The sequence below is a fragment of the Lepisma saccharinum genome, chromosome 9 (genome assembly GCF_977018435.1).
Source record: "Lepisma saccharinum chromosome 9, izLepSacc3.1, whole genome shotgun sequence".
NCBI lineage: Eukaryota > Metazoa > Arthropoda > Insecta > Zygentoma > Lepismatidae > Lepisma > Lepisma saccharinum.
Window position 1 is genome coordinate 35,472,105 of NC_139237.1, and position 25,840 is coordinate 35,497,944.

A 25,840-nucleotide genomic window follows, 5' to 3' on the forward strand; every position below is an offset into this window, starting at 1 on the left:
AGATTTTGGAGTACGGCAAGAAAGAGGAGACTTTGGAAGAGCAGGAGGAGACTTAGGTGGCGTAGAGTTTGGTGGGGCAGACTTAAGCAGAGCAGAATGAGATGGACGAGACTTTGGTGAGGCAGCATGGGATGGAGGAGACTTTGGTGGAGTAGGATGAGACTTTGATGGAGCAGATTTAAACTGAGCAGGATGAGATGGAGGATACTTTGGTGGGACAGACTTTAGTGGAGTGGGACAAGAAGAAGACTTTGGTGGGGCAGACTTTAGTGGATTGGGACAAGAAGGAGACTTTGGTGGAGCAGGACAAGAAGGAGACTTTGGTGGGACAAATGTAGGAGTAACAGGCTGTGAAAGATGTGGCTTTGAAGTGCCAGATTCAGATAGAGTGGAAAGGGAACAAAACTTCATAGAGGAAAAATTTGGTATAGGAAGAGACTTCAGAGGGTCAGATTTTGCTGGTGGGGGCAAGGAAGAGGTATTTCTGGAGAGGAAGAAGGAGTATGAAGGGCATTTGAAGATAGTGTAGTAATAAAGTTCTGAGGAATGGTAGAAGAATGCAACTTTACGATTGAGGAATACAGTGACTTATGTAGGGTATGAGGATCAGTCAGAGGCAGGTTTTGGATGCAGAAAGAAGAAGGTTGAGGAGACTGAACGGGAATAGCAGGTAAGTTGGACACTGAAAGTGAGGGGACAGGATCAGGAGCCATGCTTGAGATATTGAAACAAGTACTTATCTGTTGCACATGCTCCAGAATCCTCTGCTCCAAGTATGAAACACCATCAAAATTCAGATGAAGTCCATCCTTTGATAGGTATTTCCCTGGAAAACTTCCCCAGTCCAGAAATGATGCACCAGTTCTGGAACAAAGATCCTGCAGCTCGTTGTTCAGCTTTCTTGCACTGGAAAAGCGAAAACCATTAGCAGAATGTTAAAATTAGTAAAGAAAAGTTACCACGTTCAGATTTCATATAGCAACCCTCCCCCAAATGCTAAATAAGTAACATTATGGTGCACACTGTTAACCTGCCGTTCGACATGTTAGCGCTCCACTAACATTGAAATTTATGTTTATATATCTGTTGTAAAATACGAAAGCTCCCTGAGATGCAGTCTAACTGTTTTCTTACAGGTAGTAAAATGTAATAGGGTGGAGTGTTCCATTAACTTATTAGGAGCTATGCAGTGATCACCGTCAACACATTGTGAGATGTTAGTGTAATGCCCACATGTCGACCAACTGCGGAACTGAGCATATATGTATTCACATAAACAAAAAGTAATGTTCCGAACCAAAAAAGATCAACGAAATTTGAAAAATGGAGGTGCTACCATGATGCTAACATCATTATTTGACCTAATTCAGACCTCAGAAGGCGCTGAGTCAGTAAATGAGTTTAAGAGTTTATTTTGCAATTCATTTTGAAACTAAAGATGGTAGCAAAATGCACCCCACGCCCCTCAAACATGAAAAATTAACATTACAGTGTGTTACTTTACATTGCATGTTTTCACCAAAAACTACATATGCAAGCTACTACGTATTATACATATTTTGTTACGGATCTGCCAGTGCAATGTGAAATAGACATAGTAACAGAATAAAAATGTTCTTGCTAGCTAGAATATTTTATTTGATATTGAGACGAACTAACTGTGGAGGGTTTATCCAATATTCTACCGCGTGATAAGGAACCCCTATCTGTTTCCCCAAACTTGCCCCTTAACTTCCAACTAAATACCAAACCGACAAACCCGTCCCTATTCGCCTCGCCAGTAGCATAGGTAGCTATGACAAGTGAGCCACCGCTGAATATTTTCCAAAATTTAAAGTATTAATTGTGAAAATTACACAACCTGCCAATCCAACCGAACCTTAACTTTAATCTATCATTACTATCTGGGACACCCTATATATATATCTCACACGTGTGCAATTCCTTAATTATTCTTTAATTAAATTGTCAATACCAACGATTTTTTGCAAATCACTCTAAAATTGATAATCTATGAAGATTTCTGTATATTTCTAAAGAGGACAATTAATTATGATCAGTGTGAACCTGAATTCCCCCCTCCTGGAAGAGAAGACAGTTATTTGCACACAAATTATTAAATCTCTTTACACTGATAAATTATTTAGGTGAATGTGTAACACCACGGTTTCGAAATGCACATTTATTAACATAGCAAGTAATAAAGATAATGATCACTCTCAGACATGATTTCCTTTGCAATAGGAAAATTAAACAAAATAAAAAAAAATGGATAGATTTCAAGTTTAACTAATTTATGAAAACATGTCTTCAAACAGCTTGTTTAACACATAAAAGCTGATAACAGCGGTGATAGATTCCACTTCAACTATAGGTTACTCATATGTTTTAGAAAAGGTCACATGACTTGGAGTGACAATCACAACAATTCACTTTTACAATTAAGAAATATGAAATGTTAATTTTATTCTCATTATAGGTCCATATTCATATCCTTTTAAAATATTATCGTTCAGCAAATTCCCGTAATCGAATTGTTTTCAATATGACGAAGCCACATTCTTTGTTATATTCCTAGGTTCGTGACTCAATAAGTTCACATATAATGGCCATAACACCAATGCAAGCATGCTTCAATGACTGAAACGTTATGTTTCAAAGCTTCTTCAACAACCATCCAGTTGTCACTTCAATACTAGAAGAATTTGGTACTTACATTATAGTTCCGAATACAGACCATGTGACTCTGACAGCCGGCAGTGAATTTCACGTATCCTGCAATCTGACAATCGTTCGTCTCGTTACATGTTCATGTCCGTATTTCCCGAACTCTTGCGCTTAGAACTTGATATCAATAATAGCTTGTACTATCTTTACAAATCCGATATCATTTGATTCTTCACCATTCGTATTTACTTGCTACTTCCTCGTTCTCCATCTTTCTTGCCAGTTTTTCCCCCGCGTTCAAAAGTTCCAGTTCCGGTCAACACTTTTTTCTTCTTCTTTTATTCCTGAGAGATTTTATGCACACTAAGTCTCATTGAAGTCAATTACAATCTTTCAATTTAAGCTCACATTAAAGACATAATCCTTCAATTAGTTACATATTTACCGCTTTGCCGTACCAGTTATCTCGAAGACCAAAAATAAAATATTCAAGTAATCAGCCTTAATTTTACATACCAATACACATCATCTACGCACAGAGAAACCGCAAAGCCCATCTATTGAGCAAAAATCAAACTACTTGCGACAGCGCTGCAGGCTACTGCCACCTAGTGAGTAAATACTGTACTCATTCAAACAACACGTAAACTATTCACATCGAGTCATATGAGAATTACCTACACTTTTGACATGAATTTAAAATAATATATACAGTCTGCATTTTAAATAGCGTTTATAACAATATTCGTTATAATATCTGCTTCAATATTATGTCTGATTATATTCTTATATTTGCAACAGGTGTCTCATAACCATGTTAGGTAGCAATATAATGAAAAGGTTATTGCTAGCAAGCACATTTTGTTGTTTTCATATTGTCATTAATGGTCCTGCTGATAGCTAAACGATACCTAATTATTTTAATATTTATTTTATATTTTCATTTTTAATAGTAATTTTATTAGTAATGTTACTAAATAATAGCAATAGAACACAAATCCACATCGACGACCCAAAAACCCACTATGGAGATGGAAGTTCACTCTGTGGACAAGCCAATTATTACCAATTTATAATTTTTACATTAACTAGGAGCAAATGATCTTGGCCAAGGTTAGAATTGGACTAGGTTCTTTGAGAACAAAACATTTAATTATTTCTACAAATTTTAAAACAATTTTATGGCTTTGTGAAATCATATAATTTATAACCTTATATTTTGAGAATGGCCCACATGCAATAATAATAAAGAAAACAGATTAAAGAGGTTAAGAAATGGATTTACCAAGCGTTGATCAGCCCAACCCGAGAAATTTCTTCTGGATAGAGAGACTTCTTGCTGTTGAGGTCAAAGGTGTTCACATTTCTGGGCAAAATCCCTGAAAATAAGACAAATCAAATATAAAGTTAGCAATTATCTGCACAAAAAAAAACAGACAAACATTTAAAAAAACAACGTACATTTCATTCTACAGAGTTTAAGTTCATACTTATAGGCAGATGGCTTGTGATTGAATGTCTATACAAAATATAAATAACTTAAGTTTTGCAAGTATCTAGGTAACTTCTGCGACGTTTCGGGATGCAACTGCTCCCTTCCTCAGGCTACACGACCAAATATAATATAAAAATATCATATTAATCAACTGTCCCATGTACAATGTACATGACTACCATTTCATCATATAATAAATAACCAAACATAATGTAAAGAACCATACTACACATGTATGTTTCATTAAGGAAAAAAGCTTCAGGTCCTAAGCAGTTTCAGGTGTTGGCATTTCGTGCATGGACATCTTTAGACCTCTTTTGAAATGCCATTTTAATATAATTAAATTTATCAACTTCAAACCGACTACCCTAACCTAGAACAGTAGTTTTTATTTATAGATTTATAATATTGTATTGGCAGTCAGTAGGCACTCATTAAAATCTAAGTTACGAAATTACAACGTACCTGTTAACATTTTCGGTGTGCGGACCTAAATACCTAACTAACATTCCTTTCTTAAACATATGTTTGTGTGTTCACATTACTTTATTTATTGTTGTTCCTGTGTTTTCATATAAAAAAGTTCAAAACAAATGTTTCGGAAGAACGCGCTTACTGTCTACGGTGCAACCAATCAAAACGTTACATTTCTCATATCAAAGTATGAGAATAGCAAGGAATCAAAGCAAAATGCCTCTAACATGTCATTAGTTAATGGGCCTATAAAATCACTTGAGCGAACATTAAAAGTTTAACAGGCTGCTAAGATTACTAGTGATGCATTAACTATCGGCTCATTAAGAACGCTTTCAGGATGGTTGAGCGAACCGGGCACATGTCTTTCATAGTCCATACCTTCGTATGTACAATGGATGCTGGACGAAATCCCTCGATGAGTCGTCCTGTTGGTGAGTCCTCTTCCAGTGGTCCCTCTACGCAGTTCCGGGGAGAAATCCTGCAACATGAAAAAACAATGTAATCCCAATCTCAACCAATAACATTAGGTCATGTTGACAGTGCCGATCTACAAGTTTTGGGGCCTTCCACAAAATATTACCACCCCTTACCATCCCTGCTATATAAAACACACATACTTATGAAAGAACATGTGAAAGTTGTTGCTGTCATTAAGTTTATTCAGTGTGTACACACACACACACCTCTATAAAGATATAATTTAATTTGGCTTTTGTTATAAAGTGTTGCTTTTCTGCCACTTTCGGCTAATTGTGATGAGGATGAGTGATGATAGGATGAAAATCATGGAGTACTCACAAAGAACACCCATGCCCAGGCCAGGATTTGAACCAGTACTCTTGGCTTCATAACACACTGTACTAACTACTCCTCCATGAAGGTCGAAATACCTCTTGAGAGCCATGTAGAATTACATTGTATTGTACATGCAGATGAAACTTTGATAACTTGAGATAAGCAATGAAAACAATGGGGAAGCTGGGAGTATTAATAAACCAATTAAAACGATAGGTTAAGGTACTTCCTTGGCATGCTATAGGAGATTGTGGATTGTTGAAAACTGTCGAAATGCGAGTGAATTGCCTGTTTCAGTTGATTATGGAATGTCGCGAGGCTGGGACAAAAGCTGTACAATATACTACATTTATTGTAAACCTATTTGAGTATGTAACAGGCAAGGACCCCTCTAAAGGTTTCCTTATCCCCCGCTTGCTCTGTTGGGTTTGATGGTTTATAGATCTGGCACCAGAGGTGTTCACCCTCCGGAGGGCGACCCTCGTGAGGGCAGACCTCACCCTCACCCTCACCCTCCGGAAGACTTGTGAGGGTGAGGGCGGTGGAGGGTGAGGGCAACTCCGATCTCGGAGGGTGAGGGCGGTGGAGGGCGAGGGCGAGAGCGATCTCGGAGGGTGAGGGCGGTGGAGGGCGAGGACGACTGCGATCTCGGAGATTGAGGGCGGTGGAGGGCGAGGGCGAGAGCGATCTCGGAGGGTGAGGGCGTTGGAGGGCGAGCGCGAGAGCGATCTCGGAGGGTGAGGGCGGTGGAGGGCGAGGGCGAGAGCGATCTCGGAGGGTGAGGGCGCTGGAGGGCGAGGGCGAGAGCGATCTCGGAGGGTGAGGGCGTTGGAGGGCGAGGGCGAGAGCGATCTCGGAGGGTGAGGGCGTTGGAGGGCGGAGGGCGAGAACGATCTCGGAGGGTGAGGGCGTTGGAGGGCGAGGGCGAGAGCGATCTCGGAGGGTGAGGGCGTTGGAGGGCGAGGGCGAGAGCGATCTCGGAGGGTGAGGGCGCTGGAGGGCGAGGGCGAGAGCGATCTCGGAGGGTGAGGGCGTTGGAGGGCGAGGGCGAGAGCGATCTCGGAGGGTGAGGGCGGTGGAGGGCGAGAGCGATCTCGGAGGGTGAGGGCGTTGGAGGGCGAGGGCGACTGCGATCTCGGAGGGTGAGGGCGGTGGAGGGCGAGGGCGAGAGCGATCTCGGAGGGTGAGGGCGTTGGAGGGCGAGGGCGAGAGCGATCTCGGAGGGTGAGGGCGTTGGAGGGCGAGGGCGAGAGCGATCTCGGAGGGTGAGGGCGGTGGAGGGCGGAGGGCGGTGGAGGGCGAGGGTGACTGCGATCTCGGAGGGTGAGGGCGTGCGGAGTGAGGGAAAGTGGAGGGTGTTGGAGGGTTAGGGCAAGTGGAGGGCGATGGAGGGTGAGGGTTATGGCGGGGCCAGATCGAGACACGAGGAGATAGGATTAAATTTAATTTATTTTTGTTTCAAGAATAATTATAAATTTCCTTCACCCAATTTCCTTCACTCATTCGGTAACGCGTCTGACTACCATGCCAAAGGTCCCGGGTTCGATCCAAGGCCGGTTCAAATCGGGAACTTTTCTAACGTTCTAAGGGGCCCCGGCGCCCACCCAGCATCGAATAACATGGGTACCTGGGGGAAACCCTGGGGGGTAAAGGCGGTCAGGGGCGTGATGCTGATCACATCACCCCCACTCACGACCGGATCAAGGAAGTGTGGAGCGTAACCCCCGCATCCCCTATACGTATTCATGTCGTGGTGCTAAGCACAGGGGAGCACTTTACCTTTTTTTTACTTTACTTCACCCAATATAATGTATCAATTTTTCGATAATATTTTGTTCCCGTTGTAATTTACATCGAATACTATTTGACCTGACATCGAATGGAATTGAAGCTCAAAAAGAGATATTACGATTTATTCCTGATGATCTCCTACAAATTTCTATGAGCGTCAAATGTCTATTTCTGAGGCATTAAGGCATTAATGAAATTGACGCCTAATTCTAAGAATTACCTGCACCTGCACATTCCACCCTGCTGGTAGTCAGTGTGCGTGCCTATGGAACCATGAAGAATGCGCTAGATGATTCATAAAAAGCGTCCGCGGGAAGGGAAGACTGCTGGTACTTTATTTAACGGCAGATATTTTGATATTTTCACTTGACTAGAAGAGCTTTACTTAGACACAGAAAAACAATCCAATACGTTTAAAGCCCTTAATGTATAAATACCTTATAAGGGTAGTAATATTCGGAGATATTTGAATCCATATGTAAAGTAAAACCACACACAGGTACCAACTAACTTCTAGCCATGATTTTTGAAACAAAAATAACACTGGAGAACAGTGAAATTGCGGCACAGTGTTTGAGAGCTAATTTAGGGCAATTTCATGCTGCTGAATAATGATATGATACTATATTTCCTGAATTGGCTCTAATTTATGAAATAAATGCAACTAAACCAAAATGGCGGAAACATAAGACATACATATAAATGAACTTCCAACAACAATTTAATATTTCTTTTTGTGATTACAATCATTATTATAAAAATAAATTTATATAGGCCTATGATCATACTAATTAAGAAAATATGTACACAATGAAGTAACAAACTATGTGAAACGTTTTCTATAGGATTTCCTGCTGTATTGCTTTTTAGGACAATCCCTCTGTAAGCTCCAACAATAGTCGGCCATCATGTGGCGATCCCACCGTCCCTGGTACCTTTCTTCCATTATCCTTATATCCTGATGGAACCTTTCTCCCCGTTCTTCACTAAAATCACCAAGGTTTTCTGGGAATCTGTCAATGTGGCTATGTAGAAAATGTATCTTCACACTCATATTAGCTCCCAATTTCTCAAAATTTTTCAACATATTTCCAAATATATATCGCGGTAGTTTTCTGGTCTGCGATTCCCCAAAAAGTTTTTGACGACGGACACAAAGCTCAGCCAGGCCTCAGATTCGATGTAAGACATGTAAGTTGTAAAATTGGCATCATTTATAAGTGTACGAATTTGTGGTGGTCCGTCAAAGATTCCTGCCTTCAATTTTTCAATACTTAGTCCTGGAAAAGTGTGGCATATATATTTGAAACAATCAACACTTGTATGTAAGACCTTTACAAACTGTCTTATCAACCCAAGTTTAATATGCAGTGGCGGAAGGATGATATTGTCCCTATCTATCAGCGGTTCATGAATGATATTAGCTTTTCCCACTAATATTTTCCCTTGGGGGCCAAACTTTTATCGTCCAATGCTTTTCTCTAGCACGACTATCCCACAAACATAGGAAACAGGGATACTTTGTGTACCCACTTTGCTGTCCTAGTAAAAAATTCACCATCTTCAAATCCACACACACGAGCCACTTATGTTCAGCATATTCAATTTTTTTCTAAAACCATTTTTATGTTTTGGTATTCTTCCTTAAGCTTTGTTGAGTGTCCGATATATTGCCTAGCAATGCTTCATAAGTTGCCTAGCAACAATTTACAAATAAATAAATAAGTTTCTTAATGGGAATTTCAGCCCATTATCAAATTTTGATATTACCGAGAAAAGCGTAGAGTAATTTTACCTCCTACATTTTCCATGGTGTGTTTATTTTTATAACTGGAGTCAATTCAACTGAACCAATCATACAATTAGCAATCACAGCTGTTTTGGGTGCTGAAACTCTTATTAAACTTTATGCCACAAAATAAAATCTTTTTTTGTTCCCCAGTGTAATCAATGTTGAAAAAACACATGCCTTCGTTTTATTATTATTTTTTTCAAATTTGTTTCATCTTTTAAAATCCGTGTTTTAAATGTGATTTAGTGCTTAGGAATGTGTGTCCCTTCTGGATTTGAAAGGTTTATGGGTCATTCCATGTCAATTCAACCAGACCATGCTACCCATGATCTCAAAGTTTGATGAAATTTGACAAATTTAATCCTTTCATGGTGGTGAGAAAGGACCTTTTCTTTTGTGTCTTACTTGCCTGGTTTCATATTTATAACCCCTCTAACTTTCAGTGATTCATCCTTTCTTCCGTTCACATAGCCTCCAAGTATGAACTGCGCTGTCTTGGAGAAATAATCCTATCCCTCTTAAAAATTATTCAATCTTTTTTAAACTTTACGACAATGTTAACCAAACAAATAAGGATTCCAGAAAAATATATTTCAACAGTTCACATTTATATTTTAGTACACTAATGAATTAATAAAATAGTATTTTCTATTTTTCTTTGGACCGAAAACATGGTTTACTAAAATTTCAATTATCATTGAGAGGGAAAGGTGCAACATCAACACAAGTATTTTTATAATGAACTTATATCATCTAACTTACCCAGAAATAAAATTGATAACTTTTTCATTCCTTCTGAAATTTTGACAACTTATTTCTGATTTTTTTTTAAAAAGGCTACCGGAGTATATATTATTCAAATTAACTTAAAATCTAAGATTTTAGCTTCAAAATATCATTGAAGCAATTTTTTAGAGTATAAAATTTTAAATAATTCCCAGAAGGCGGGGCACAGGAAGTCGTGCCCCTTCCTTGGAAATTGAAGGTCAACCTAAAATTATATATTTCACATATATAATTTTATTTGACACAGTCGTTTGCGTTTATTTTTAAATGGATATCGCAGGGGCATATGCTGGGTTCGGAAAGTGACTTTTTTAAAACAGTTACAGTTAAAAAGTAACCGAGTTACTTGTTATAAAAATCATTAATTGGAATAAACTAATATGTGAAGACTTACATGCATTTTATTTATGCTTCTGGCTGGTTCGAAAGTTTTAATAAGTCTTAATTGTATAAGTCTTCATATATTTATATTATGCATTAGAGGCGGAAAGTATTCCTGTAGGGAGGGGACAAATTATCAATTATTTCTAGTGGAGAGGGGGTATTGAGTTTCAAATAAGAAAACCTCTTTTCGAATTCCCCATAACAACAATAAATAACATGTCATAATAATTTTCTTCAATATACTACAAACTCATTGTAAATTTTTTTATTGGAATTAGGAATCTTATAAGCTGGTATCGAGATGAGACAAGACTTAGCATAGTCTCGGACTCGGCTCTAGTTGTAAGCACCAATCTCGATCTCGAGGGGCAAATTTCGGTCTCGTCTCAAGTCTGTAGCATAAGAAACATACGCAGCATGTCGATGCACGAACTTTCACAGCGTATAGAGGACGAGATAAACAAATTAACAACATTTTTGTACATTTCGACTCAACTAATCCTCGGAAAAGAATAATTTTATCCTGAATTTATAAAACTGAGTTTCACAAGGCCATTGCTGCCACTAACGGATTAACTTTGCAATTCCGATAAATAAAATATATACATGATCTAAAGTGTTGCTCACGAAATGAGACACGCGCAGTGGTAGCGTCGTTGCCCTGTAATCTAGGGGTCCCGGGTTCGATACCCGGTGGAGGAACAAGTGGTTCGGATCCCACTTTAAACTGTAGGTCCAGTCCCGATTAGCCATACTGTGCATAAAGTGGACTTAAAACACCAACTTAACAACAACAACAACAACGAAATGAGACACGATACGGGACAAGCTTTTTGAAATTCGAAGTGAAACTGAATGCCTGTCACGTCTCACTGTTGCGATGAGACACGAGACAATACAAGACGGCTCGTGAAAAGTCTCGTCCCGTCTAGAAGAATTACAAACAAAAAACATTAAACAATTGCAAACATTTATTTACTTGGAAAAACGTAGATTTCTTGGAAACCCAGACCAGCGTTTATTACGTCTAAAAAAGGATAACGTACAAAGAGTAATGAACAAATATCTAAACTTTTTTTTAATACTCTTTAATAATTGGAAGTAACCCATCGTTATTTCCCATTTTTCAATTTATTCAAGGTTATTAATTGTATGTTGTGTTAAAACTCCAAATACAAATGCAATTCATACAATACAGATTCAGTTTTTGTGAAAATAATTGTGATAGGGAATGGGCAGTTCAAGAAAATATTGTAAACTGTATAAAGAAAATTGAGGGCTTTTCTTCTTTAAAAAAATATTATTTGCTTATTGTTTTAAAAGTTCTCGTTTCTAATGCACGAGAAATATTTTATGAAGCTTTTAGGAAATCCTTTCTTTTCTGTAATGTACTATGTATTGCAGTTCTGGATAGGTTTTGTGTTCGCACTACACACATTTAATTCTTTTTTTTTCTTCACAGCGGCAAGATTAGAATTTAAAGAAAACAATCCATTTCCACAGTGTATAGAAGTTCTTATAAGAATTCAATAGCAATAATGAAAAAAAAAACACACTCATTTATTGAACTTTCAGACCGAAGCGACATGTAACATGTATCTTTTGGAAAGCAATCTTCAGAAATCTTTCGAACTGAGGCGACACGAGAAGCTACAGGTGTCGTTTATCGCTTACGTGTCGCTCGGTCTATTGGAATAGGCGATGAATTCTTTCTTATCGTTTGTCCCTTCACAGACGACAAGCAATGCGTGTCACTGGAAACGAACCCTTAATAATACATGAAACCTTTCGCATTGACGTGTGATGCTTGGACTGAATACCGTCTTGCCCCAGTTTCTCTTGTTTGTCGTTTCGGCTTGCAACTTCCGTGTCGCTTGTTGCCTGTCTCTTCGCTATCGAAGCGTCAAGCGACACAGGCCCCTTCAGTCTATAAGCAAGCATACACTGCGTGTAGACGAACAATATAACTTCAAAAAGGAAAACGAAATAATAAAGAACTATTTAAGATCCATGTTCACAACATGCCTGTAGGTGTTGCTGTGTTCATTCGCGGATTTTGGTTTGCGAGCAGTAGCCATTTACCACTGCAGAAAATCAGCAACGAAGTAATTGCATTCTCTATCACTATCACAGATCAAATAAAGGGGCTCGTTGTTCTGCAGCTATGAACCGAGTGGACCTGTTTGGTACCCCTTAGGCGACTTTCTGAAGCAGATTCCATTCTCAATACGAGGAACGTTTATATCTGGAAATCTTTGTGAAGATAAGAGACCTGGCCACAAATTCTGGTCCTGGGAAGGATTAAATGCGCTCTCCCCCCCCCCCCTGCTCTTTTAACAAGGAAACGAGGAGATAGTTGGCGTCTGTGCTTTGTCAGCCTTGAAAATTTGGCTTGGGTGATTCCACGAAGATCTTTAAAAGTTGCCAAATGTAGCTCTTGTCCCACGCCACAAATATTCAAGTTTGCAATTTAAGTGTCGTAAAGTAACTATTACCTGTAACTAGTTGCTTCCAATCAATGCTTCATATCGACGGAGTGTTTCTTTCAGGGTGCGGCACTATTATGGGGGAATATTCCTCGTTTACAACCCTTCCACGAAAAAATAAAATCTGCGTATGCCCATGATTATTGATTATTTGACTGAAAGCGTACTCTTAGAATTACTTATATTAGAGTGGGTGGTTTAGGAGTGGTTATGTCCAGGACCCTTAACCGACAATACCCCTCGAGAATGAATTATGTCAAATTTTTAATCAATAGATTTGGATTGATTGATTTGATTTATTTATTTGGTTTTTAAGTCCACTTCATGCACAGTAGCTAATCGGAACTGGACGTACAGTTTAAAGTGGGATCCGAAACACTATATGTGCCTCCACAGGGTTTAGAACTCGAGACCCCTTGATTACAAGGCGATGACACTACCACTGCGCCATCGGGAAGGCACTCAATATATTTAGACTATGATGTAATACGTATAAAATGTGTTTCCGAGTGCAGAAATCACAAATAACAGGAGATATTGGATCCCAAAGTATGGACCGTGTAAGTTAAAATAAAACCTACCTCATAGTACTTTCACTGCACAGAACCAGACAGTGTCGGCGATTAGGGGGCGAGGGGGGCAGTTAACCCCCCATTTTTGACACTTTTGCCCCCGCAATATGCTAAACTTTCTCTACCAAGAGATAGTAAACTGTCCTTGCTCCCTCAGTATTGGCACCTTGTCATCCCTAGTTTTGGAACCCAATCGCCGCCACTGGAACCAACAAAGCCATTCAATAGAGGCGAAATTGGGTTGAAGAATGCCACAAAATGAAAATATTTGTAATGTGCTCGAAACATATTGACTACCTGAAACATCATTTTTAAAATGCTGCTACTGAAATTGTATGTAAGGGTGCCCTTACAATGTTGTTAACCCCCTTTCTATATCTCCGTGTGTATGGGGGTGGGGGTTGTGGGTGGGGAGCTAGTTCTTCCCCTCATCTATCAACTAGCATGGGTTAAAAATCGGTGCAATTGAACGAATTACATTAACAATATGCATAATTCACGTAATAAGCAACATTAAAATATGCTGCAATTTAACCAAATATATGACTACAAACATAATCTCTGGGTAAGTTAGATCTTATAAGTTCATTACAAAAATACTTGTGTTGGTGTTGCACCTTTCCCTCTCGATAATAATTGAAATTTTAGTAAACCAAGTTTTCGGTCCCAAAAAATTAGATAATAATACTATTTTATTAATTTAATTGTCTACTAAAATATAAGTGTGATATGTTGAAATATTTTTTTCTGGAATCCTTATTACTTAGTTATCATTGTTGTGAAATTTCAAAAAGATTGAATATTTGTAAGGGAGATAGAATTATTTTTCCAAGACAGTGCAGCTCACTTGGAGGCTTTGGTAATAGAAGAAAGGATGAATCACTGAAAGTTTGAGAAACTATAGAAATGAAACCAGACAAGTTAGAGAAAAAACATGTAGTTTCTCGCCAGCATGAAAGGATTAAATGTGCCAAGTTTCATCAAAATCTGAGAGCATAGGTTCCAAGACCTCTTTTTTTTTTTGGTTGAACTGACATGGGATGACATGACTTATATTATCATAGGGCAAATATGTAAACTTTTTAGTGCCTCGTTCTACCCAATGAGTACAGGGAAAGGATTGTAACTCTCTTTCATCTCCAATAAGGCTCATGTTTATATCCGTATAGGAACTGTAAATCTGGAGAGATGTATAATTAAAGGAAGGAACTAAATACCAAAACTTCCAAGTGTATTTTCTTGGTCAATGGGGGTAAAACCTACCACTAGAGCATGGTTTCTCAAAATATGGTATGCAGAACTCGTACACGTACTATGTGTTCAGAAAATAAATACTCGGTTGATGATGGCGTTGAGAGCGAAAATTAAAATATGAAATCAATTAAGACCAAATCGTATAATTTCATGCCATTGCCACTTGAAGTTCTTGGAGGGACATACATATTTCCTTTCCTGGAGTGTCTACATGTGTGCTAGAAAGATTTCCGTAGGTAACAGAAAATAAAAGCAATAACGGTCTTAAATTACGCACATCTGAAAGACAAAGAACGAGAATAAAAGTATTCGAGTGATAAGACATTCAAGTAATTTATATGATTTGTTACCGCTGCCGCATAAAGTAGGAGCTGTATGTGAGTGATTAATGTTATCTATTGGATGCGTGTTTGAGCTCCCATCCCCAACGTACTGGAGTTTTTATTTAACTGCCATTTATAAAATGATGCCGGTACGATTTCATTTTCATCTTAAATCGAATTTATTTTTCCTAAATTTCCGGGGACAAATTTAGTACAAGAACTTTCACTTTTCCTCTTCATCTATTGTTTATAAGAATTAATGTGACAAAGGATGGACTTTTGTATGGCGTATTATGTACATAAAATCTTTGTCCAGTGTCACAGCACATGGCCGTATTTAGAGAGGGACTTTGGATATCCAAAGGTTCACCCCCCATCCCCCGAAACTTCTGACATGTTGTATTAATGGACGTCCAGGAACCAAAATCAGTATCTCATATTCAAAAATTTATTCGAAGTTTTCAAAATACAAGGGTAGACAATGCTGAGACGATCGATGTACCTTTATCAATTTCATCATATCATCTTTCATCCTCATATTTGCAATCAGCTAAAAATAACAGAAAGCGAAGTAAAGTAGGCCAAACCAATCAAATGATCGAGCTAGAATTTTCAAACATTTGCAATTCCCGAAACTTGTGCAAACAGCTTTTTTCTCGGAATCACAGCCCACCTCCATTGCCCCATTTTCACTTCTGCTGTTGTCTTTCCAGTGTATTTTTCTGGTTCTGACTGAAAAATGGGTTTGGGGTGTCCCAAAATTGCCTTTCCGACCTTTAAGTTCCCCCATTTGATAAGGTTTTAATCCTCCTTGACAGGAATTCAAACCTACGACCTCCAGCTTCGTAGCGCGTTAGGTTCACCACCCTCCACCCAGCGGCCTATGTAGTGTATACATGCAGTCCTATAAAACACGTACTTAGTGCATAGCGACTGTCGTCTGTCGACTGTTTGGTAAGTATAAGAACAATTATGAGCATCGGGAGGAGAGGATCGAACCGAACCGATCCATGGACCCCCTGGAATTTGCATAGTTTATTTCAAGATACAAAACATTTTTACTTTTAATAAGAGAAATAACAAAACAGTTTTATTATTAATAAGAGAAATAAAGTTCAGTTAGTATTCGAACAGAATAACAAAAATAAAAGTTTCATTAGATCGAAAGAAATAGTGTACATTAAAGAAACCATTATATATATATATATATATATATATATATAATATATATATATATATATATATATATATATATATATATATATATATATATATATATATATATATATCATAATCTACCATTTAATCGAAATAATAAATGGTTCCACAGTTTTGAAAATTCCATTTTTTTAAAATAAAATGTCCAGCTGTCTCACTTTGAAAGCTTTTATTGAACAACGAATATAAAAGATATTAACAAAAGAGAATAACTACACATGTCGTGTACTCTAACTGTATTAAATGTAAAATATACAATGTAAAACAGCTATGCTGTTCATCTGGTGGATCGAGAACGAAAGTCTCCTTACGGATATAATACCAGCAATAATAATAATAATAATGAAAATTATGATAATAATAATGGAATTAAATTATATAAGTTTTATGGTATTTTGATTAACATTGTATAATAATATTTCTTATTATTGTTATTATTTATATTATTGAAATTTGATCAATGGTCTGATCCCTCCCAAAAAATTTTGTTGAACCCAACCCATGTCTACGGCCATACCATAGAAGGAATTAAATTCGCCACCAAACTGATTTGCCGGAACAGAGTTCCGTTGTATTCCGGGCCTGCTGCATATCTACTTATTTAATGAACTATTCACATTTCCATAAAGTGTAAATATTTATTTAATTTGTTCAGGTTTTCAAACGGGTGGCGACAGCCCCCACCTTGGCATGTATATTTACGTATGTATGTATGTGTGTGTGGGAGGAAGGGGTCATCCCCAAAGAATGAACATTTGCAAGCTGAAAGAGAAATTCCCCTTTTAACCTTCCCCCAAACAGGTATCACTCAGGCACGGACACACGCACAGATTTACAAAGATAACGTATCACCAAATAATGAACAAATAATGCATCCCTGCTACTGTTTCTGGCACCTAGAAATGTGTGTGACTCATTCTTTTAGATGTCCCTGGTTGATATGATGTGGGAGGAGATTTTCTTGATCTTAGCATAAACAGTAGTTTCCAATAACTGGATGTTCTTGACCCATCCAACTAGAGCCCACAGGCCATATAGCACAGATTAGACACACACACACTCACACTCACACAAAAAGAGGCAAAGTTGAAATGAATGATTGCATGGAAATTACTGCCAATACGTATATGCAATAATAAGCACATTAAACTCATATACACTAACACCTGTAATACAACTCCAAAACGTTGCCAGAGTATCCGAAATATATATATATATATATATATATATATATATATATATATATATATATATATATATATATATATATATATATATATATATATATGAATGAATGAAACCGTTGAAAGCATATGAATTTTCCTCAAGGTAAAAATGCAAATATGCAAAAATCAACCCACTAGTAATGACGTGAGACTGGAGGGTGGTGGAGGGTGAGGGCGGATGGAGGGTCGTGGAGGGTGAGGGTGGTGGAGGGCGAGGGCGGTGGAGGGCGAGGGCGACTGCGATCTCGAAGGGCGAGGGCGACTCCGATGTCGGAGGGTGAGGGCGACTCCGATGTCGGAGGGTGAGGGCGGTGGAGGGCGAGAGCGATCTCGGAGGGTGAGGGCGGTGGAGGGCGAGGGCGGTGGAGGGTGAGGGCGGTGGAGGGCGAGGGCGATTGTGATCATGGATGGTGAGGGCGGTGGAGGGCGAGGGCGACTGCGATCTCGGAGGGTGAGGGCGTTGGAGGGCGAGGGCAAGAGCGATCTCGGAGGGTGAGGGCGGTGGAGGGCGGAGGGCGAGAGCGATCTCGGAGGGTGAGGGCATTGGAGGGCGAGGGCGAGAGCGATCTCGGAGGGTGAGGGCGTTGGAGGGCGAGGGCGAGAGCGATCTCGGAGGGTGAGGTCGGTGGAGGGCGAGGGCGAGAGCGTTCTCGGAGGGTGAGGGCGGTGGAGGGCGGAGGGCGAGAGCGATCTCGGAGGGTGAGGGCGTTGGAGGGCGAGGGCGAGAGCGATCTCGGAGGGTGAGGGCGTTGGAGGGCGAGGGCGACTGCGATCTCGGAGGGTGAGGTCGGTGGAGGGCGAGGGCGAGAGCGATCTCGGAGGGTGAGGGCGTTGGAGGGCGAGGGCGAGAGCGATCTCGGAGGGTGAGGGCGTTGGAGGGCGAGGGCGAGAGCGATCTCGGAGGGTGAGGGCGGTGGAGGGCGGAGGGCGAGAGCGATCTCGGAGGGTGAGGGCGGTGGAGGGCGAGGGCGAGAGCGATCTCGGAGGGTGAGGGCGTTGGAGGGCGAGGGCGAGAGCGATCTCGGAGGGTGAGGGCGTTGGAGGGCGAGGGCGAGAGCGATCTCGGAGGGTGAGGGCGGTGGAGGGCGGAGGGCGAGAGCGATCTCGGAGGGTGAGGGCGGTGGAGGGTGAGGGCGACTTCGATCTCGGAGGGTGAGGGTGAGGGGAGGTTTACTCAAAATGAACACCTCTGTCTGGCACTCCATCGTGTGCATTCCCCTTAGAAAAAACAGCTTTTTGTGTCAAATTGCACATGCAAATTTTAATAAACAATAAACTCTTCGAGAATCGTAAAAACAAGCACATACCTTCCTATGCACAATGGATGTTGGAATAGATCCCTCGACGAGTCTCCTGCAGTGTTCCGTCCTCTTCCAGCGGTACCTGTATGCAGTTCCGGAGAAAAAACCTGCAACATGAAAAAACACAATGTAATTCCATTCTCAATTAATAACTTTAGATTAATGTTGTGTATTAAAAAGTTCAGTTAAAAAGGTCACCACAGCAGGATTTGCAAAATCAATATTTACAAAGGAAAAGAAATGAAGCTCACATCAAAGACAGACCAATCAACGACAAGCAAGGGAACATATGTACCATATTTCTTTTAGTCACAGAGATCTCTTATGTGTAGCTATGGGGCAAGCAGCAGTCCATACTGGACAAAGCAAAATAGGCTGCTCTTTAAAACAATTATAATTGAGACTTTAAAACCAATCTTGCTTGTGGGTCATATTTACTCGGTTTCCATCTTAATTAGTTAAAATATTTTCCTATGGTTACGTAGCAGTACTGAGAAATATGCCCAAGTTAGTAACAATTCAATTTACTTTGCAGAACAATCAAGTAAGCATTTGTAGGGATCATTGCAATGCTGAAGTCATATAATGGGATTTTCAACATAAGGTTTGGCAAAACACAAGAGCTTAATCGGTACTAGTTTACTATCCTTCTGACAATTTCTTCATTTCTACAAAAGAAACTACTTACCATAATAAGTTCCTGTAGTATTGTGTAACATCTGGAAGGTGTTTTGTGTGATGTGGGAATGTTTCATAGCGGAAATTCAACCATTGACGCATAGCCCCACGAACCATTTGCGGTAAGGTTAGGTTAGGTCACAATAGTTAAAAATTGGTTTCGAAAAAATATCCGTAGCCCCACACACCATTCTCGCATAGCCCCACAAACCATTTGCGGAAACGTACGTTCTTCAGTTACAAAAACACTTCTTTTTAAAAAAAAATTGATCAAAAAAACGTGAATACACGTTAAAAAATGATCCGCGAAGCAGATAGGTAAGTAGAAATGTCAATAATTGACGAAACTCAGAAGTTACAGGTGTCCGAAGGATAGTAAACACTTACCGTTGTGGTCATTCTAGACATTGCATTCACACAGAAAATGACAAGTGTAAAATTAAATAATTGCACAAGCAGAATTTCAGCCAATAAACTAAAGCAGAATATAGGATTGTGGACAATTGGACAGCTCCAAAATGTGATCTGAAAAAAAAAAAAAAATATATGTAAAAATTCCCATATACCATGATTTATTCAGAATTTAACAATCGGAACTTGGACCTTAGACGCATGATAGCTTGAGAACTTTTTTTCCACAGCATAATTCCTGACAGCATAAACGTCCAAATAATGCCCATAAATATGAATCCACTAAATGACCCTTCACTCCTAGTAAAACTTGAAAAATTATCACACAACCTATTTCCGGACCTGATCGACAAATAGCTGTACCCTTGACCCTCTGTACCCCCTTGAGAAACTGAAATATCTTACATGGTTGATGAAGATTTTGTTGTTTATGAACGTTTTCAGTTGATTTTAGCTCGCCGAAATGTGTTATTGTGAAGTAAAGTACTGCTGTTATCTTGTTACTTTAACGTGTAGCAGAACTAGGGTTACCAGATCGCTGTAAGGGAAATGTAGGACATGCTGTCCCAAAATGTAGGACATTAAGTCAAAATGTAGGACACAAAACATTCTCAATAAATAATACATATTTCTATAGAGCACGTTAGAAAGTAGTTGAAAAATTACACTTTTCAGTTTTTTAAAAAAAGAATTCTTAATTAATTTTCAAATGCAAAGTTCAAGACTTGCAATCATACTAATCAATGCACGTCTTACTACATGATTTAAGTGGTACTTTTCTGAGGAGACAATTTTTATCAAAATTTCAGGTTTAGTCAAACTATATTTATGTTAGGCCCGTATTCATAGTCGTTTCTCAAGAAAGGAAAGCGTCTTGAGACCTCTCTTAACGTCTCATAGACGTTAGAGTGGACAGTCAAACTCTTTGAAATTATAGGGACCAGTAACAGACATTTTACATACCTTATATATAAAAAAAATTCTCTCGTTAGTCTGTTGGGCTGATAGTAATAAAAGTACTCTCTGAACATTTGAATTATAACCTGTAATGTTAAACAAATATTCAGCGATTACCGTAATTTAAAATTCGAGAAGTTTAAAGTTCGAGAAGTTTCATCTTGGGTAGTCTTTAGTTCAATAACTAAAATAACACATCCAGATTTCCTAACTTTTTCTGGACTTTTCTGGACCTTTTTCCCGTCTTTAACGTTTATTTACCCGACCCCTACTTAGGTAAAATTGGAAATTAGTAATTAAGAAAATAAATACTCCCTCTGTCCCATAATTATTGTCCGGTACACTTTTGTTTGTTGTCACAAAATACTTGTCCGATATTCAAACTGTGACATTTGTGTATAGAGAAGAAGAAAATGAAACACGGGAATGAGTCATACAACGTTATTACTCAAGGATCAGTACAAATTGGCCGATCAAGTATCCAAAAGAACATAAATAAAAAGTTACCATTTTGGCATACCGGACTATAATTATGGGACAGAGGGAGTATTTATTTATTGAAAACCCCTACCAAAGGGCCAGTTAAGATGAAAACTGAACCTGAATTTAAGAAGAGAATTAGATCTGCTTTCTCGTATTAATGCATCCTGAACTGTGTTTAACAGACGAGCAAGGCTTTGGCGTCTGGACTCAAGCTAGTATAATCTTATGTGGAGCTTGTGTCGGTTGTCCCTATGCGTTTGTGACGGTCCCTTCATCCATCTTACCTTACCGCCATTCATTATCATTTTTGCGATTATCCAAAGGGACAGAAAAAAGTTAAGTAAAATAAACTAATCAACCAATCAGTCATTATGATAGCAAAAATTCTTGACGACAAGAATAATTTATTGCCTTTTTATTGACATCTTGACCTACTTGTTGATTTCTTCACTTTTTCTTGACTACCATGACTTTCTTGATTGGTAGACACCCTGAATAACTTTGTTCTCTACACCCCTGCTTTCCAATCAAATTATATTGAATAAGAATGGGCAACACCTTGTTCCATCAGTATAAACCCTAAGGCAAGAGTTTCTGCTCAGGCATTGAACAGTGACGTTATCAGAAAGTGGTCCCAAAACTTTGTTCATTAATTGCTTCCGTTTTCCCGTTTGTTTAATAGCAGGACAAACTTTTTCTTTCTTTTTGGGCAATGACTGAATCAAAATAAATTTCACTATTGAGTTTGGAAGCGCAGTCCATAGACATGTAACGTGACTATTTTTTTTCTGTTACGTATATTCCTAATTAATATTATGTGACGCTCAAAATGTAGGACATTTATGATATTTTTCAAATTTCTCCCGGACGCCGGACATAAGGCTAAAATGTAGGACATGTCCGGGAAAATCCGGACGTCTGGTAACCCTAAGCAGAACAGTCCGAAAGCTTCGTACAAGTGAATATAGCACCCAAAACGACTTTCCACAACAGCAGATATAATTTTGCATAGTTAGGTTAGGGTTGCAAGGTTTGGTACTGAAAAGTTATTTTGACGTGTTCTTACGCTTTTTTACTGTGCATACCACCAGTTCTTACTAACAAAAAGTGGCGACAGTACTCTGGAATTGCAGGTTTTAACTTACGTGGGTCATACTTTGGGGTCAAATATCTCCATTATTTGCTTTTTCCGTGCTGGAACCAAATTTATATTACGTAAAACATCGAAATCTATAGTTTAAAAACAAATTCAACATAATTCTAGAGGGAGTACAGTGGGTCAACGACCCCAATAGCTACCTATTAAATATGGTATGGGAGAAATATCGAACAACTGACAAAAAATGCTATGCATAATTCAAGCGTTGAATTAAAAATTAACAACGGAATGAAATTAATCGACAATGCATCTGAAAAGTGAGGGAGAAAAAAGCAAAAATAAGACCGCCTTTGAAGTCTGGAATAGCCATTACTGAACGATACCTCGTACAACCTATGCAACTAGGTAAATACGTTTCCTTGTTCCCGGGTTCTATGAAAATTAGTTTTGAAAACTGCCAACAAAGAGATACAACAAAAAATCACGTCTGTGAAGTTCTCCACATTTTCCTCAGCCACAAATACAAGCCACGCCCACGCCGCGCCCCTTGCGGCAGGGTTGCAATCCCACAAACCAGACCTTCCCAGGCAATATGTAAATGAACATTTCGGATAGTAGTAAATCATGAAAGTTTAATTTCATGATTGAAATACAAAGAATAAACATCAAAGAACACAAGGAAATGAAGTTTCACGATAATTTTCTACAAATAACGAAGATATAACCACCCGAAGAATGACTCTTTTATCGCCATATGCAACCGTGACCGTTCCAGACGCGACTTGCATTTTCGACCCCCTATGAGTATAAAATATGCAGCAATAAAGCCGTAGAGGAACGTTTTACGCAAGAATTCTGTATCTATAAACAAAGGAATTTTAGCAGACGGCTTGAGATGACGTCAGAAATTTTGAAACAAACTGGCCAATGAGGAACAGGCAGGTGGAATGGTGCTGCCGCCGCCGTCTAGGTACCGAACTACGTTGGTTGCCATAGCAACGCAGCAAGCAAGCTATATGCAGACGTCTTTCAGATTCAACACTACAGTCAATTGGATATTGAATTTAGTAGTTTCGTGTTGCGCAAAACATTAAAGGACTGAAATATGTTGTTCGACTAATAAAATCAATTAATTGTCTATACTTTAAGAAGGATATATTTATCTATTTTGATAATAGTTATCACTAGGGCTAGGATCATTTTCATGACAGCATATTTTTTTAGGGTAAGGGTGATATGTTTCCTAAACATGTAGACATTCATATTATGAAGAAACTAATTAAATTAAGGTGCTTTTTAAGGGCATATTTGGCCATTTCTACGTGATAAGCATATTTTGATGAATTTTCGGTCATATTCAGCATATTTTTACATTTTCAACAAATATAGTCATTTTTGAAGTGGATTCGCTCTTACTCCCATTTTCACTCGAGTTTTTTTTTCCACTGTAGTAAGATCTTTTGCATTTTTCTTTGAAAATTTAGAGAAAGTATTCATTGTGTATTGCAACTCAGGGCCCATAAAGTGAACTAAAAATAGTACATATGTGCAAATATCTCTGCATTTAGATGTTGATGTTTGAAACAGTCCAGTTATAAGGGCATATTTTGTAAAATTTTGGGTCATAAGAGCATATTTAATTTTTTATATTTTGGTGATTTTTAGGTCATAAAAATCCTAGCCCTAGTTATCACTATGATATGAGTAAATTAATTTGTACCCATGAGATCAGTTTTATTATGTATTTTTTTCGTTGCTCCTCGAAAAATTGTCTTTTCATAATTTTAGGCACAATCTCGGGCACTTCATGCAGCTGCAATAAAATTGTAAACCTATATAAATTCAAAGTCGAGAATGATCTTGAGAGTGGGGGAAAAAGCACAATTAGTGCATGAAACCATGCTCTCCTATCGTTCCTACAAACTAAAACCAGTATTTCCTTATTTATTTGTTTAACAGTAGAAAAGCACAAGTAAATAAACAAATAAAACATATGAATGACAACTATTCAGTACATAGGAGGATTGTCCAAAATGCAGCCTGAGAGTTGCTTCTGGCTTGCTAAAGTTTCTTTAGTACTTATGAAACCTCATTATTTTTATTCTGAGGTATTATCTTCGCTGAAAGTAAAATGCAATGAGACCTGCAACCAACTGTTCCATCGGCCTCATTGGCAGTACGCATGAAAATCTTGAAGTAGCCTGGTGTATGCAGGGGGAAAAAAGGTTGTTTCTTCACACTTGTAAATATTTTTAAAGTAATAATAGTATGCATGCACAATATCTTCAAGACACTGAAAATTGCACTGGCAAAATGTCCATTTTTGGTAACAAGAAATGGAAATTTTTAGCCAGCTACTCATCCTATATGAAGAAAATCTAGTACTCTGGATAATTAATTTGAGCTATAATCATAATTCAGATAGTTACTTATCAACTTCATAGTGTCATTATGAATCAAATTTATTTTTAAAACATTCCTACTTACCGACTTTTACGTAAAAAAATCCTCCTTATTTTGTATTTTGAAATTTTTTTCGTAGTTAACAAACATTGTTTTGGAACATACTGGAACCAAGTTGTAAAACGGTCCCATACTCTTCCATCTTTGAATGTTAGTTAATCATGTCTGCTGCTGTTCGGGAGGGAAGAGGAGATGCAGCAACACTGGGTGCTCTGTTTCTAACAACACACACAAAAACCGATGGTTGACTACGATATGCATGCAGGAGTAGCGCAGGTAAAGAATGCATGAATTTTTCATACATGTTAAAAACATACCCGGTGCTAAGTCTCTCTCCCATCCTCACAACCTAAAAGTGTAATCAAGGCCAAACCTGTGCATTAGACCTGACTTCAATACCTGGTTGAAGCAGTGGTTCAGATCCTACTAAACTGTAGTTTCAGTCCTGATTAGCATAAGTGGAATTAAAAACACACAAACCATCAATTCAGTTCGCTTACAGGTGTTTCTACTGTTCAATGAAAAAAAAAATCATCAAAGGAGTATGTGCCCAAGAATAAATTAATGCAGAAACTGACTTCACCACTATCATGCAACAATAAAGATGTGAAGCAGTCCAAATACATAGACTGGCCATTTTCATTTACAGGCTAACCTATATTTGCCCACAAGGAGGAGGCTCCCTTTGTTTTTAAAAAAGTTTACTTTGGTGGCTCCTTCATTACATAAATGAACATAAGAAATTAAATAAATAGCTATGAAAACGTATCAAATGTTACATATTCCTCAGTAAGATTCTGCTAATTCTTACTAAATGTATGCACGTATTCTACTTGAACATAATCATTGCAGAGACTACACAAATAATGATTTTGTTATCTTATTTGCATTACGTGAACAGTGTACTTACTGTATTATGTCCCCATATTGTGTTACTTTGTATATTCATTAAACAAGTGAAAGGTGTAACAATTCTTTTGTGTAACAAAAAAAAATCACTAGATTTTTTGAAGGCAAAAATGTTTTTTTTAGATTATACCATGGTAATGAGTGTCTATATAATACCTAAATAAAAGCAATCATTCCTTCCTCTCCTTTCATTAAGTGAAACAAGTGTAATTCACTAAAAATCATGTAAATTCAGAATAAAAAAGAGGCCACATGTGAAGTACATGTAGGTTC

General features: G+C 38.4%; 2 protein-coding genes across 2 annotated transcripts in view; both read right to left on the reverse strand.

Moving 5' to 3' along the window:
• The window catches only part of LOC145992000 (sulfotransferase 1 family member D1-like), a 513,969-nt gene that overhangs the window by 119,460 nt on the left and 368,669 nt on the right, over nt 1-25,840 (reverse strand). The window lies entirely within an intron of this gene.
• Nucleotides 374-25,840, reverse strand: part of LOC145992371 (uncharacterized) — a 41,856-nt gene continuing 16,389 nt past the window's right edge. The window contains exons 3-6 of the mRNA XM_083128754.1: nt 18,574-18,674; nt 5,018-5,117; nt 3,953-4,046; nt 374-906 (exon numbers count right to left, since the gene is read on the reverse strand). Coding sequence (XP_082984880.1) covers nt 441-906; nt 3,953-4,046; nt 5,018-5,117; nt 18,574-18,674 — 761 coding nt within the window. The 3' untranslated portion in view covers nt 374-440. The remainder of the gene's footprint in view (nt 907-3,952; nt 4,047-5,017; nt 5,118-18,573; nt 18,675-25,840) is intronic.